The sequence below is a fragment of the Abramis brama genome (assembly GCF_963993115.1).
Source record: "Abramis brama genome assembly, chromosome: 2".
In the NCBI taxonomy this organism is placed as follows: domain Eukaryota; kingdom Metazoa; phylum Chordata; class Actinopteri; order Cypriniformes; family Leuciscidae; genus Abramis; species Abramis brama.
In genome coordinates, this window is record NC_139964.1 from 31,370,157 (window position 1) to 31,385,678 (window position 15,522).

Below are 15,522 nucleotides of genomic sequence, written 5' to 3' on the forward strand. Positions count from 1 at the left end.
CACATTCACTTACTAATAATAATAATAGCTTAAACTGTTTCACTGTTTCAATATCCTTTTATTACTGTTTCTTTAAAAGATTATTGCATGTAATTTAGTCACTCACTGCAGCTTACGTTAGTTTTTACATATAAAGTCTCAGTTTTCTCCAATCTGTTCCAAAACAGCTTAGATGTTGTCCATGCTGCCACTGCTGAATAGAAGGGAAACGATTTACTATTTTTATTCTAATAGCTCATCGGCTGGTTTCAGTCGTATACTAGCTCAAAGCTTGCTTGTGCGGCAGTACAGACTCAAAGTCTACGAAAACATCAAAAGACATCAGAGAGGTGGTCAAAAGCCCAGAGTCTGGCACCAACACAGAGAAATACACAATAAACCCACATTCAGACGAGTACACACACAAACATGACCGCAGCAAACACATCAAAAGAGTCCCACTTCATTACTAGAACCAAAGCATCCATCACAACACTGGCACACACGTCCAGATCACACATCCTGTTACACAAAACTTCACATCCCATGCTTATTAGCTTTGGAAGCTCTGCAATTATGTTGCATTTAAGCATTCAGCTGTGTGTCGGATGCTTCGTTGGGAAAATTAACAGAAACGAATGAAATAGTTATCAAAAAGTTATGTAAGTTAAATAAATGTAGTTATTTGATTTCATATTGAAATGAAAAGATATCATTTATTTCTCTCTCTCTCTGGTTGGTTACGAAACCCAAACATTAAAAAAAAAAAAAAATTAAATAAAGAAAAAACTAGAGTAGGATAAAAACCCCCTTCTAAATGGACTCGACTATGAAACACTAAATTTAGTCTCTCTTGCTTTCTTGCTTGATGGCCTCAGATCAGGAGCCAAGGGCAACTTCTTTCTTCACCACAGGCTCAAAACCCTCCATTGTCCCTTTGAGCACAAGGCCAGTGTGTCTCTGAAGTGTAGGTGTCGGTCTTCTGACTACAACTCGACCTTGCTCATGAAACAGGCCTTTATCCAGCTTCAACAATCAAGCTCCTTCTTCCCATACTGACACCAGTACAGTAGGCAGAGCCGAGAGTCCCTGAACACCACCAAAGTGCTGAGGCCGTGAGTTACTCCAGCCATTGGTGCCATTGGCATGCCTGTAATGCCTTGGTCTAGACAGCCATTTTGGACTTTCGGGCCGGGCCGGGCCGCCTACGCATTCCCAAATCTAGACTAAATGACCCTCCATTTGCCAGAGCACGTACTGAGGAGATCCTCCAGTGTCAGACGGGTTCATGTTCTGAATCATTCTGAGGTCCAAGGACTGCGAAGGGAAATAGAGCAGGCGAAGCTTACGACAAAAAGTTCAGCTGCACATATCTATAATCTAAACTAAATATCAATGATATTTTACTACAGACCTGTGAATAAAGGGAAGAGAAAAAGGGCATCCAATATTGTCAAGACCTATATATTTTGGGATAGTGTTCTACAGTGGTTGTAGATGTAAAATGTCTTAATCAGTATCAGTATCGATTTTGGCAATACTGGCCTAGTACTTGTTCAAAAGGTGCCCTTACATTTGTTTGTTTTGTTTTTTGTTAAAATATTAAAATAAAATTAAAATTATAAATATATTTTTTTATAAAAAACTATAAACATAAGATAGTAGCTACTTGTTAAACAGATGACTATAAAATATTGTTTGTATATACACAATATGATAAAATAAAACAATAGTAATTGTAAAAAAGGTGTCTCTAAAATATTATTTAAAATATATATATATAAATAATTATTGCCTCGAAAGTACTTGTTAAAAAGATGCCTTTGAAAAATACCTAAAATAAATGATTAAAAAACTTTAATATTACATTCAAACTTAAAACTTAAATAAGACGCATTTATGAAGATGCCTTCATAAATATAAAATAAAATAAAAATTTAATTAAATAAGATAATACTTTTAAAAAAGATGCCTGCAAAATATTATTAAAAAAAAAAATATATATACATATATATATATATATATATATATATATATATATTTTTTTTTTTTTTTTTTTTTTTTTTTTTAGATAAAATAAAACTAAACTATACAAGTCAGTGCAAATAGAAGGATTTAATGGTTAACGGATCTATGGATCCAAATACAACAAATTCCAGTTGGACACCTATAGCTCAAAAAATGTCCCCATATCCACAAAATCAAAGGTTTTCAGGTTTTCAAGAAAATGCAGCAATCAAACGAATGCGAACTGCATACCATCAAGAGCCTCTCAGTCGATGCATGTTAAATCCTGCGGTCTGGGTTTGGTCTTGGACAGAGTCAGCTTAGATGAGAGGAAAACGCAAAGCAGATGTCTTGACTATGCTGTTTTGTCAGGTGTATTATTGTCCTTATCCTCATCTCAACAAGATTAGCAGCCCACACAATGACCCTGGGGAGCCTGCATGTATGTCCGGGCTTTCAGATCAAGAACTCTATAAGACATATATGAAGAATGACGCATTTTGCCACCCAGTGCTTCTATTGTGCCTTTCACAAAATGCTTTCATTTTATAAAAGTGGGTTATTGCTCACTAGATATGTTTTTGTGATGGTAAAGATGAATTTTCAGCATCATTAGTCCAGTCTTCAGTGTCACATGATCCTTCAGAAATCATTCTATGACGATTTGCAAGAAACATTTCTTATTATCATCAATATCGAAAACAGATGTGCTGCTTAATATTTGTGGAAACCGTGATACTTTTTTTCAGGATTCTTTGATAAATGGACAGTTCAAAACAACAGCATTTATTTGAAATATATATTTTTTTGTAATATTATCAATGTCTTTACTGTCACTTACTTTCTCTTTTTTTTTTTTTTGCAGACCACAAACTTTTGAACGCTAGTGTAGACCGATCATTACAAAACATTTGTAGTCTGTCAGTAATCATAAATTAAAATAATAATAATATAATATACAACATTAAAATATAACGTAATAAAAAACAGTCCTGTCAGTCTAAATGCTACTATTAACATGTTGTTAGCACACTAAAACCGTCTCAAAAAGGTTACAGTGTGTCTCTAAATTCACGCCATTTAAAGTATGTCTATTCAAAATATAAAAAATCTGGATAAACTCAGCTATTGACTAGCCAGTTGCTGGATGACTAATCGAAAGCATGCTGACTCATTCCTATTGCAGTTTTTTTATACCCTTGTTTGTTACCCGTTCATTATATTCAATTTCTCTCACCTTCTTCCTAAAACAAAAATAGGACACAAAGAAAAGAACACAAATTTAGAGTTATAGGGTCAAAAATTCAGGATGAATCACCTGGTGCATTATGCAGAAGTCAGGACTCTGCAGTGCTGTACGATAAGATGAAGACCTGAGCATAGTACACTACTGGAGCCCTGCCAGAGTACTTGACAATGAGACACAACCACCTCCTCTAAGGAGTATGAGAGGAGTAATCTAAGCAACAGAGGTCACCTCTTAACATTCTGCTCACAATACTTCATTCTGTACCTGCATATCCTTGTGGGATAGAGAATCCACTTAAACCAGTCTCCAAGCTTTGAGACAGAGGCAAGCTTCCATTTACATAACATCACAAAATTGCCACTATAGTCCACAGTTTAAGTCTGAGTTAGCTATACATAAGCTCTGTGGGTGGCTGTTCCGCAGAGACCAAAGAGGACAAAATAAACCTGAAACTTCAAACGAGAACCTAGAAGTACAAACAATACAGGCCTCCTGATATACATCCAAGAATATACACCCACCGCTTATTACCATAGTGCTTGCTTAATTACCATATTTCACTGTGCATAACATTGGCAAAAAAAATTAGATCACTGTAGCTATGGTTTCTACAAAACCATTTTTTTCCACATAGGAAGTGGAAAAACATGACTATACCTACATTTGTGCAAATCCCCCCCCCCCCCCCCCCCAAAAAAATGTATAAAATAAAAAACATACCAATACAATTCACTGCAGTTTTCAGCTCAAACACGATTGGCATTAAAATACCAACAAAATTTTTTTTTTTCTCCTTGCAATATACTATGATATCAACTCAAAACACAAATGTGTTTTTATTTCACGTTTGCTTTTGTTGACACTATCGGTTATGTTTAGGGTCGAGTTTAGTGTAGGTGAAACGTTATTTCCAAACGCGATAGAGCATTAACCTTTTACCGCCACTCACCGGACATCTCATTTCTGAACTGCCGCAAAACATACAACAACCAACTTAATAAAATGTTACCATTCGCATTCATCTGTTTTGGATAAAACTGAAAAATACTTTCACTCTGAAAGTATTGCAAAACGTGCAAGAAGCAACGTAATATCATTTTACAGCAATGTCACCACAGGCTTGTTTTTTTCCCAGTGAGTTAGAAGAGAAATGTACTAAAGCCATAAAGGATAATTCTTTCCAAACATTCAAAACAGTTCCTGCAGTTATATTACTACTGTAAAAGCATTATTATTGGGGCCTTCAGAATTTTTCTGTGCTTTTTTTTACTTTTGAATTCTTACTAAGCCTAACCACTAACAACTGCAGTCGCATGGTAGGCTATTACATAGTAAACTATAGTTACCATGGTAAATGTTTGTAAAGGAAAATTAAAGGATGTTCCAGAATATGATGGCCTTTGTCAGTACAATTAAGGCCGAAGTTGCAGACGTCTCGCATTTGGGTTTATAAAGACCTCAGCACAGCTAACAGAAAATTAGCCGAATGAAAGCACAGGACCTTATTCTTGGCCAGTGTGAATGATTTTATTTTAAATGAACTGTGGAGCATTAAAGAATGATTGAATAGTGTTTAACCAGCGGTCAGTGTGTATGGGAAGCTTTTAAGCACAATTCCCTTGTTCAGCTTGGAGTTCAACTACACTTTTATACATGTGATGCTAATGCTAACCAACAGCGCATTGGCAGTAACACTGAAAGATTATAGTTCTTACATTGATGACTGCTCTAATACACAACAAAACCATCTTTAGGCACATTTAAGAAATTATTTATTACTCCCTGATTCTCTTAACAATATTATAGACAACAGTGTATGTTAGGTTTATTCTCACTGCACCCTCTATGATGCAACTAGGTACTGATAACATTACAAGAGCAACTTTAGACGTATAAAGACACTATGGATGTAAACTTGTAATAGTCCACATGTATATGGGGAAAATAAGCCTTCTTAAAACATTGTTCATCCTCTTTATTTAATATACACTATTGTCCAAGAGTCTCTTATGCTCACCAAGGCTGATCAAAAACACAGTAAAAACAGTAATATTGTGAAAACTTATTGCTGTTTTCTATTTAAATACATTTTAAAATGTAATTTATTCCTGTGATGTAAAGCTGAATTTTCAGCATCATTACTCCAGTCTTCAGTGTCACATGATCCTTCAAAAATCATTCTAATATGATGATTTGATATCCGAGAAACATTTCATATTATTATCAATGTTGAAAACAGATGTGCTGCTTAATATGTTTGTGGAAACTGTGATACTTTTTAACTTTGAAGAACAGAAGGTTCAAAAGAACAGCATTTATTTTAAATAGAAATCTTTTGTAACATTTTGAATGTCTTTACTGTCACACCGAGTCCGAAATTCGCATCTGAAATTTTCGCAAGTTAAAAAATAAATACGACCTCACGTTATGCCTCCGAAACTTTCGTCCGTCATAAAAAAATTCGGATCAGGTTCGATTTTCTGCATTTTTCGCATCCGTAGCAAGGATTTTGAATGGTGTTTTGACAATTCAGAGCCACCGAAAATTTTGGACTCAGTGTGCAAGGACCTTAACAGTATAAGTTTCTTTAAAAATCCTACTGACCCCAAACTTTTAAACAGTAGTGTACTATCCAAAACCAAACTAAGCCTCTAAACTACAAAACTACTTAAGCCATGAAGCACAGCCGGGTGCATTATTTATGCATTCTTAGAATGATCTGAAACATCTGCTGACACCTCGTAAAAGGTACATCCCTCTTCCTAATGTTTGTTATTGTTCCTGTCGTCTATCCCACATGGAGCAGCAGGAACTCAAGAGGAGGGAAGTGATTGACTGAGTTAGTCGCCCTCTCAGCTTATCAATGGAGGCTTTGACTTCATCCCTCCGCCCTGTACACAACATGGCCGCCATTACCTCCCGTGTTAAACACTGGAGTCTTTGAGACATAACACTAACCACTAATAACCTCAACAGACTGTAGATATGTAGAAGAGTCCCAGAACTCCCTACAAACAACTACAAAAAAACATACATTACACACACATACACATACATCCGTCCCAAAAAAAAAAAAAAACAGTGTACCATGGTACAGTGAATGTATCAGATGTTGATGTATATCATGGTATTGTGTTGTTTTAACCAAGCAATTTCCATTTTTATGTATTTATTTATGTATTTTTGCAGGGATTGTAACCACAAAGAGGAATTTTAAGCTGATAAAGTATAAACATTTCAGAAATGTAAAAAACGTTTTATTGTTTTATTAATTTCCATGACTATTTCAGGCCTGGACAACACAATTTTAAAATAACCTGATAATTCCAGGTTGTTCATGTCCAGGAAACCCTACAAATAAAGTGGCATCACAGTGTTACCTTGTCAAAAACCAAGGTGTTCCCATGATACATATCCCAAAAATATGGCACTACTATGGTTTAAGGTAAAAAACAACAACATGGTAATACTATAGTACATTATCAAAAAATATTGGCATTACCATGAAGTATGCCACTGTTCAAAAGTATGAGCTTTTTATAAAAATATTTTTATTCAGCAAAGGACACATTAAATTGATCAAAAGCGACAGTAAAAACGGTAAAGATAGTTACAAAAGAATTATATTTCAAATAAATGCTGTTCTTTCCATTCATCAAAGAATCCTGAAAAGAATCTCATCACAGTTTCCACAAAAATTAAGCAACAGTTTTCAACATTTAAAATAATAAGCAATGTTTCTTGAGCAGCAAATCAGAATATTGTAATGATTTCTGAAGGATAATGTGACTCTGAAGACTGGAGTAATGATGCTAAAAATTCAGACAAAAAAAAAATTATATTATAAAATATATTCAAATGAAAGAAATATATATATACAATTGTAATAATACTTCACAATATTACTGTTTTTAAAAAAACAAAACATTCCCATTGTACATTTCCAAAAACATGCCGATAAAATGTTACTTTTTAGCACTTTTGTAAGTGCTAGCCACAAAAAAATAATAATACACATATCCACTACTGTACCAATTGTACAGACATGTTCACAGAGACATGCTTACACTGCAACTAAATGTGCGCAGTCATCCTAACCCTATACACGTCCTCACACACCAACACACACATGATCTTTCTTCCCAGACTTTACAGAGGGGCCTACTGCACCTGAAGGGTTGGGTGTGAACGCTGCGGTCCCTCCATTCTACTTCCAAAGCAAATACTGTTATTGGCGGAGATGTCCTGAGAGCTCTGTTGCAGATTTAAGACTTTAATTTGTAAAAATACACCCATAAATGTCATTCAGAGTAACCCCTTGGCTGCGGCCTATAACACATGCATTAAATAGCATTAGACTCATATCACATTCTTTCTTCCCCTTATTATTAATTTTCCTCTAACTTGCCACTGCTGTGGGAATAAAAATACACTGTTATTAATGTGTAATGCTAATAAAGCAAATTGAAATGTAAGAAAGAATGAGAAATAGGAGTGCAAACATAGACCTGGCTTGCATAAGCCCAACATTAAAAATACATTAAACTCAGTGCTGAGGTGACACCTGAAAAAATAATATAAAAGTAAAGTAAAAGAAGTTAGACAGAGAGAATTCGCAAGTGTTAAACTTAAGTAAGCCATACCTGAAGGTCAAAGAATTTACTGTATCTTCTGTAGATGATGTGGGATGTGGAGTCAGAATATGTGACATTGATGAGATACACCTGAAAAGAGAAAAAGACAAGACGACAATTAGATTCTCTACAGTTTAATCTACAGTTTAGTTATGCATTTCAATATAAAGTCAAGTTTACACCAAACTATAATGATAACTCTAAAATTCTAGTAACTGTTCTAATTCTATGAGAATAGGGAAGTCCACACCACAACAATAATGATAACGCCACAGTGAAATTATATCGTTGGAATCACTTTCAGAATGACAGAGATGGTCTTATTGTTGGGAGACACGAGGGTCCATGGCTCTTCTATTGGAGAAAGTTTAATGGCCAACTTGGATCACGTGTGCCTTGATAACCAATCACATTACAGCCTTGACGTCATTTAATTTCGTTCATAGTTGTGCGGCAGTTAATCACTGTTTGCGGATACCATAGAAATGAATGAGAAGTGCCATAAACTGAATCATACCTGCGCAATTGTCCATGACTTTGTTATAAAACAGCGTTTTTTTGGAGGTGTAAACTCTAAAAGTAGATCAATCCAAAACTAATGTTTAAGGGCAAACATGTTGAAGATTAGCCGATAGGCTGTCGATTCATGATAAGCCGCTCTGGTCTCTCTGTCCCGCAGCATTAGCAGGCGTTAGCCTTTTTTTGCTAACCTTGGATACTTGCCTTATGCCTGCCACAGATTGTGCGATTTCAGCAATCCTATAAGATCATTACAAATCACACTGTACGACATGGATCTAATAAACTTGTGTACGACGTGTATTTAAACTGTACGATGATGACATTTATTGAATCGTAGACTACGCACAAGTGAGTATAGAAGAATAAAACGTCATCAGCATGCGCTATTGGTAAACAAATAGAGCAAGAAGAATTTTATGTGCACTGAAAAAAAGAAGAGGAAGCGAAAGAGGAGAATATGAATGCGGTCATGGCTAGGGAAAACAGGCCAGCTTGACATGCCAATTTTGCAAATGGAGCTTGAAGTAAGTAGTTTTAAGTTTTAGCGCCATGTTGAGTTGATAAATACGTCATTTAGGAGCCAAGACCACAGAAATCAACATGACTGGTCATCTTTCGCCTGGGACAGCCCAAAATCATACAATGTGTACCGGGCATTAAAGTGGCTTTGAGAACGATCTTTTCCAGCTGATGAACGATTGACATTGACAGCCAATCAGAATCCATTCTGATGAAGAGCGCGAGCATTTAAAGCAGCAGACGACAAACTCAGAGAGTGAGATATATAATGGCTTCACAGCATTGACTAGTCAGTGGAAACACCACTGTATAGTCAGGGACAAGTATTTTCTGCACATATACAATACCCAACAAATCCAGCTCTATTGTCCTGCAAGAGAAATGATGATCAGAAGTGCAGTTCCTCCACAAGGGCACCAACAGACAATATGACATCATGCAGAACCGAGCACTGGGTGGAAACAGAGATGAGGGGAACTCCTGTTCGCAGGAGTTTCCCCCTGGACGGGATAATTGCAGGGTGCCTCTGCCCTGCACCCGACTCAGCAGAGGACAGGACAGCTTCCTCTGTCCTTTAAACACAGGACATACGTGATCCGTCTTTCATGACACACTGAACACAGTGTACATACAGTAAGTGTGTAGTATTACTGGCTCATTTTAGCATAATATTCCGACCACAGCTCTCCAAGCATCAAGCCGTTGAATAAATTGTCCTACCAATTGTGGTCTGCAGGACAGTGTGTTGACATCTTCTCTCTGGGGTCTAAACAGTAACGTCAAGCCCGTTCAAGGTCTTCTCCTCTGTGAGAAGCATGTGTGAGCTGATCCTGGAGGAGCATCTGGAAAGCTGTATTTGTGACACTTGGGATCTAACAGCTTTGGAATTTTGCTGTTATCTCTAGTGATCTCCTGTCAACCGTAGCCAACATGCTGTATGAAGTAGCCACATCGAATGTGTGTCTTTGAATGTAATGTGTATGTGCATAAAACGGCCCTAGATGTGCAAGAGACAATACATCAGTAAGCATTGCTACATTTTTGCTCAGCATTGCATAGTATTGCATGTCTTTTTACCAAAAGATATCAAAAGAGCGACCCAATCATTGACAGGGGCCAGTAAGTAACTACCTAGCAACCACTGAGAACACCTAACAACACCTAGCAATGACTCAGAATAGGTTTTATTGACCAAGTGTGCTTAAAAGATTTCTGTTCCATTAGAAAAAACAGTACTTCATATAAATACAAGATAGAGAAAGCAAAAAAAATTATACAGATATACTGTACACAAATACAGTTTGCACAATTTACACAATTATATGTTCAAAGCACTAGCAACACGCTAACAACCTTAGCACTGTATCCAACATGATAGCAACTCTGCCATCGTGGCAGCGAGTTTTGCACCTAGAAAAGCACTAGCATTCACTAAGAAAAACACCCATGCTGCGTCCGAAATTGAATACTTCGCTACTATATAGTATGCAAAAAACAGTATGCTAAAAAAGTAGTATGTCCGATTACATAGAATCCGAAAAACTGTAGGCTATGCGAAAAGTCCCTGGATGACCTACTACTTCCACCGAGATTGTGAACTGTGTATTCGATGTACACTTTACTACCTAAATTAGAGGATTTATGAATGGCAGTGAAGCGACGCAACTGAGACTGGTAGATCATGTGACAGTAACAACATGGCGGATGTAGTACGTCTGAATTTCATTCATACCCATATTCATAATAAATAGAACATAATTTTTTAATGGTTACAAAGAAAAGTCAAATGTAGTACCGACTCAGACAGTATCTGATTTTGGAATCACCACATAGCAAGACGCTAACAATGTTAACATTGTGGCCTTGAGTTTTACACCTAGCAAAGCACTAGCAGTCACCCAGCGGCGACATACTGTAGCAATACACTGAGAACCCTAGCATTGTGGCAACAAGTATTGAACCTAGCAAAGCCCTAGCAATCACCTTGAACACCCTAGTAACCAAATTGCAACACCCTAACAACACCCTAGGATCATGGGAGTTTTTCACAGGAAAAAAAATTGCAGTAACAGTAACTGCTGTAACTATGGTAAATAAATAAAAAGATTGTTCTAAATGTTATGAAACCCTTTCCAATTCTACTGAAACACTCAAACTAGTAGTAAACCCAGAGGACTGAGCACATGGATAGCGATACACTTTGACATCTGTTGCGAAAAAATGTAATTTCAAATGGTAGCAGATACCACAAAAGTTTTTTGTATTTCACAGTATGTTTAGCACAATTGAGTCTGGGTTCAATTATTAGACAAGCAACATAGTCGGTCGTGTATCAAAGATTACGTCATGGGCCATAAAGTGGAAAGAGACATCAGCTTTTCTGTGTGTAATAAAACATGACTGCTATCATATGAAACAGGCAGATGTTTGTGGCGGAGAGAGGGAGAGACAGGTAGACGAGGCTGTGAGACAGACGGCTTACATGCTTGTGAATATCTGCATTGTGCCAGGTTAAAGTGCCCCCTCTGTTAGTTGAATGCTGGGAATCGGCCTTGGCTAAACCGCCTCACGCTGTTTCCCACAGTGTGTGTGTGTGCAGCTATCCAAACAGATACATGCTTATCACACACCGCGTGCCTGGAAAAGTGTGTGAATGTGTGAGAGAGAGTGCATGAGAGCCTTTCTTTGAAAGCATGTGCTAAAACGATACTCCATGTATGCATATGTGTGTGCGCGTCCGGGTGTTTGAGTTATTTAAAGACCTCTGACCGGACTGGCATGTTTGGTTGCTGAGTCTGCCCTTCCTTGCTCAACTGTAATTTGTAATTTCACCACAGAGAGCAGCCTCAATCATGTCTGTGTGCTTGTGTAAGATGCAAACTCATCAAATCTCTGTCTTGATTGGCTGATGGGACCATCCTCATGGTAACCACAGTGGAAAACAGGGCTGCTGAAAACCCACGCCCAAAATATCAACCGTAACTTCACTGTCCCAGAGAGCAAAAATAGCACTGAAACAGCACCGACTAAGCCAACAGAACATCCACCACGAGCAAAATTTCTAATCAAAACTATGTTCACAATCTTTATGACCTTTACATTTTCTAAAATGGAAAATGTTCGAAGATTTTTGACTGAACAGTGCTAATAAAACCGTGCAAGCTACAACAGTACAACGTTTTCTATCCTGTCCATTGCACTGACTCAGTCCCAAGTGTCCCGAGAACTGGTTGAGTTGCATTAGTAGTGTTTTTTGAAAATTGCGTCCACATTATTTTAACAAGAAACTATTCTTCTAACCACAGCTCCTCGTGAGTTTGCGAAGCTGTTTGCGAATGTTCATTGGAGCTATGGTTTCGTAACTATGTTGGAAACAACAGAACTTACACCTTATCTAGTCTTACGTCTTACCTAGTTACTTATGAAAAACGTACGTTTTCAAAAATTAACATAACTGCTTCAAAATTTGCGTTTTCACTATGGATGTGTGTAATTTATGTTTTAGAACAAAGCGTCAACGTATAGTCAATTTATGTTTACCATAGGCTTTATTTTACACATAAATTGAAAAACCACATTATAAAACCCCAAAGGAAAATCTCGTAACAAACCAGGCGGTGAATTAGTCTTTCGGGTTCTGATGTCATACCTGCACCACACTATAAGGTCTATTACCATAACTGAACTTCAGCTCCAGAGGCTTCCTCAATCCTCAGCGATTGTACACACTGTAAAGACAGTAACAATGGCGTCAATTTTACCATATCAATTCGAGCGCGAGTTGGATGATGAAACATTGGAAGAACTAGTTATTCAACTCGAACCTCCATCGCAAAGACGACTTGAGCTGGTCGTTTCCCAGTGATACACTACTCAGTTTGTTCTTTATGATGCAACTGTAATTCCTCACCATCAGCATTAACAAGTGTATGTCCATCAACAAACCGATGTGTATATTTCTAATTTATTGCAGTGCACATGTGGGAACTCATTAACTGTATCAACAACAGCGCATATGTTAGCCGACTAAGCCGAGCACTACTTTCAATGACTGTTGTAACATTAAAGTTTGCAAAACTTTAAACAAATATTTTATCATTACTCAAAGTAGTAAGAACAACAGACAATCGGAATTAATAAACACAGTTTTAGGTAATAGTGACCCACAATTGATTAGCAGAAGTATTTCATTAAAACAGTAATAACGAGAGTTAGCCGGTTAACTGGAGACCTACACAATATAAAACTCAAAACTACGTATTTTGAACACCCGGTAGAAAATATATACATCATTGATTGATTGTTCATACAGGTTGTGATTCTGAGGAGCAAGTTGGTCCAAATAATGTAGGTACTGTCCCATCTTTAATGGATAAGCGTTTTGTAAACCCCATTTAGACCTCACAGAGATTTGAAAAGCAATCGTCAAAAGGTTATACATTACTGCGGTTGTATCGCTGTGGTAATTTTAACCCCTGACTCTTCACATCCTCATCCTTTGGAAGAGTTTACAAAAGAATTTGCTTTCTTCTCGACATGTACACAACACGAACCAGATAAATTATTTGAGGGTACGTCAAAGTAGACGTTGTTTGCAGACAGCCATTAAAGATCATGGGTGGGCATTATGTAAATGTGTTACATTGTTACATATGTAAGTTACGGAAATAAAACTGGAAATACTGCCGGCTCGTTTCGGCAGTTCAGAATCGATTCTTTCTTTTGGTAGTCAATAGTTTTATTTAGACGTTTTACATTCACAAACAGCTTTATGACACACTAAATGAAAGGGAATATCTGAAAAAGCATAATACACTGTCAGAAATAGGGGTACAGTAGGAGTCCATTTCTGTCCCCCAAGGTACAATCTACACTAACGTACCCCATAGGGCTTATTATTGGACCTCAAGGTACATATATGTACCTTTTTAAGGGTCAAAAAGCATTAAAAGGTACATATATGTACCGTTTCTTTTAAAGGTTAAGGTACAATATTGTACCCTTGAGGGTACAGCCCCAGTGACAAGCCATTGTACCCCTAAAGGTACAATTATGCACTTTATTTTCTGAGAGTGTAGGGACACTTTAAAAACAGTGCAAAAAAAGAGCCGGTAAAATCTATTCTCCAACATTGGATTTGATTATATCCATTGATGTTGTAGAAAAGAATGCAACAAAGGGTCCTGATTTCAATTGTTCTTCAAAACTCTCAGACAGAAAGGAACAGACGTAACACAATGGATACCTTCCTCTCCTAAATAATTATCCGGTGACAGAGTCAGAGAACAAGATTAAGACAAAATATATGGCCACAAAGAAACTGATTATATGTATATGAGCAAAAGAGCACATTCAACCATTTAGTCTACATTCTATCTCATCATTTTTGAGAAGAAAACCCTCATTCTGTTTCCAATGAGATGCAGAGATGCCACACAAAAGCCCTCTTCAAGCAATTCAATACCTGCAGAATCAACAATAATCTTCAAAGTATTGCAGCAAACAAAGCACATCATCCACTGATTAAAAACTTCAGCTAAACTTTCAAAGGTTTGGCCGTAGACATTTTATACTGCTCATAAATAAATAAATGTCAGCCCAAACACTCTGATCACAGGAACAGGAAGTGTCTTGGAAGGCAAAATTCTGCATTTCATCAAAAACCAAACCAATGCTTTCCTTATAATCAGGCATTGAATTAATATCAGCAGACTTTAGCATATCCAACCGAAGAACATATTTCTAAATAACAAGTGCTTGCAGCTTTTCGAATAGACAGCGAAAAGTAAAGCCAGAGAAACTTACTGAAAAGCAGTCGTCTTGTCTTCAGATTTGTCTTAAAGAAAAGGATGAGGAGTGTTTAAGCTTTAAGTCTTGGTGGGGCTTAAAAGTACAGGCCTCACCACTGAAGTCAACCCCGCCTAAGGAGACTATTTCAAGACACACATAAAAGATTATCCATCTACCATATTTCCAACCATAGTCCATTCATAGCCACAAAATAGCATTTTGTTCAGCTGGTTATAGAGTTCAAACTTGTGATGCTGAGCAAGTAGTTTAAGATCTTTAAAACTTTTGTCCAGACATGAAATGAATGCATATGCTTATAGGGGTTAAGTTAGAATTTTAGAAGTGGTAGATCCCTTAAATCAGGTGAGGAGCCAGTTCTCATATCAACACCAGCCTGAGTGTCTGGTACTGTTGTGAAAAATTCATTGGTGTGCATTAAAAAATTTAATTACAAAAATAAACAAATCACTTAATCTCATTTTAAACGATTAAATATTAAATTACTTGAAATAGATTAAATAACAATTAATAAAGAAAATCTATGTATTATTTTAATAATAATTTGTCAAATATATAAAGAACATGTTTCAATGCCCAATGGATACAAATCTAATTCCACCCAAATATCATTCACATTACAAAGTCAAATGGGTTGAGAATGCCGTTTAATTTGTGTACTTAAATAAATTTACACAAACAAAATGGATTAGATTCACAAACTGCCCACACTACAAAAAAAAAAAAAAAAAAAGCTTTTCTTACTGAGTATTCTTGTTTTGTATCCAGTCCAAATATCTAAAATTCAACTAAAATCAAGATGCA

General features: G+C 36.6%; 1 protein-coding gene across 6 annotated transcripts in view; it reads right to left on the reverse strand.

The window, feature by feature from the left end:
* sh3pxd2aa (SH3 and PX domains 2Aa) overlaps positions 1–15,522 on the reverse strand; it is a gene marked incomplete at its 5' end in the record, with an annotated part of 96,963 nt that overhangs the window by 73,684 nt on the left and 7,757 nt on the right. For all 6 annotated transcript variants that reach the window (XM_084107041.1, XM_084107039.1, XM_084107038.1 and 3 more), the window contains one exon: positions 7,879–7,959. In XM_084107041.1, coding sequence (XP_083963167.1) covers positions 7,879–7,959 — 81 coding nt within the window. The remainder of the gene's footprint in view (positions 1–7,878; positions 7,960–15,522) is intronic.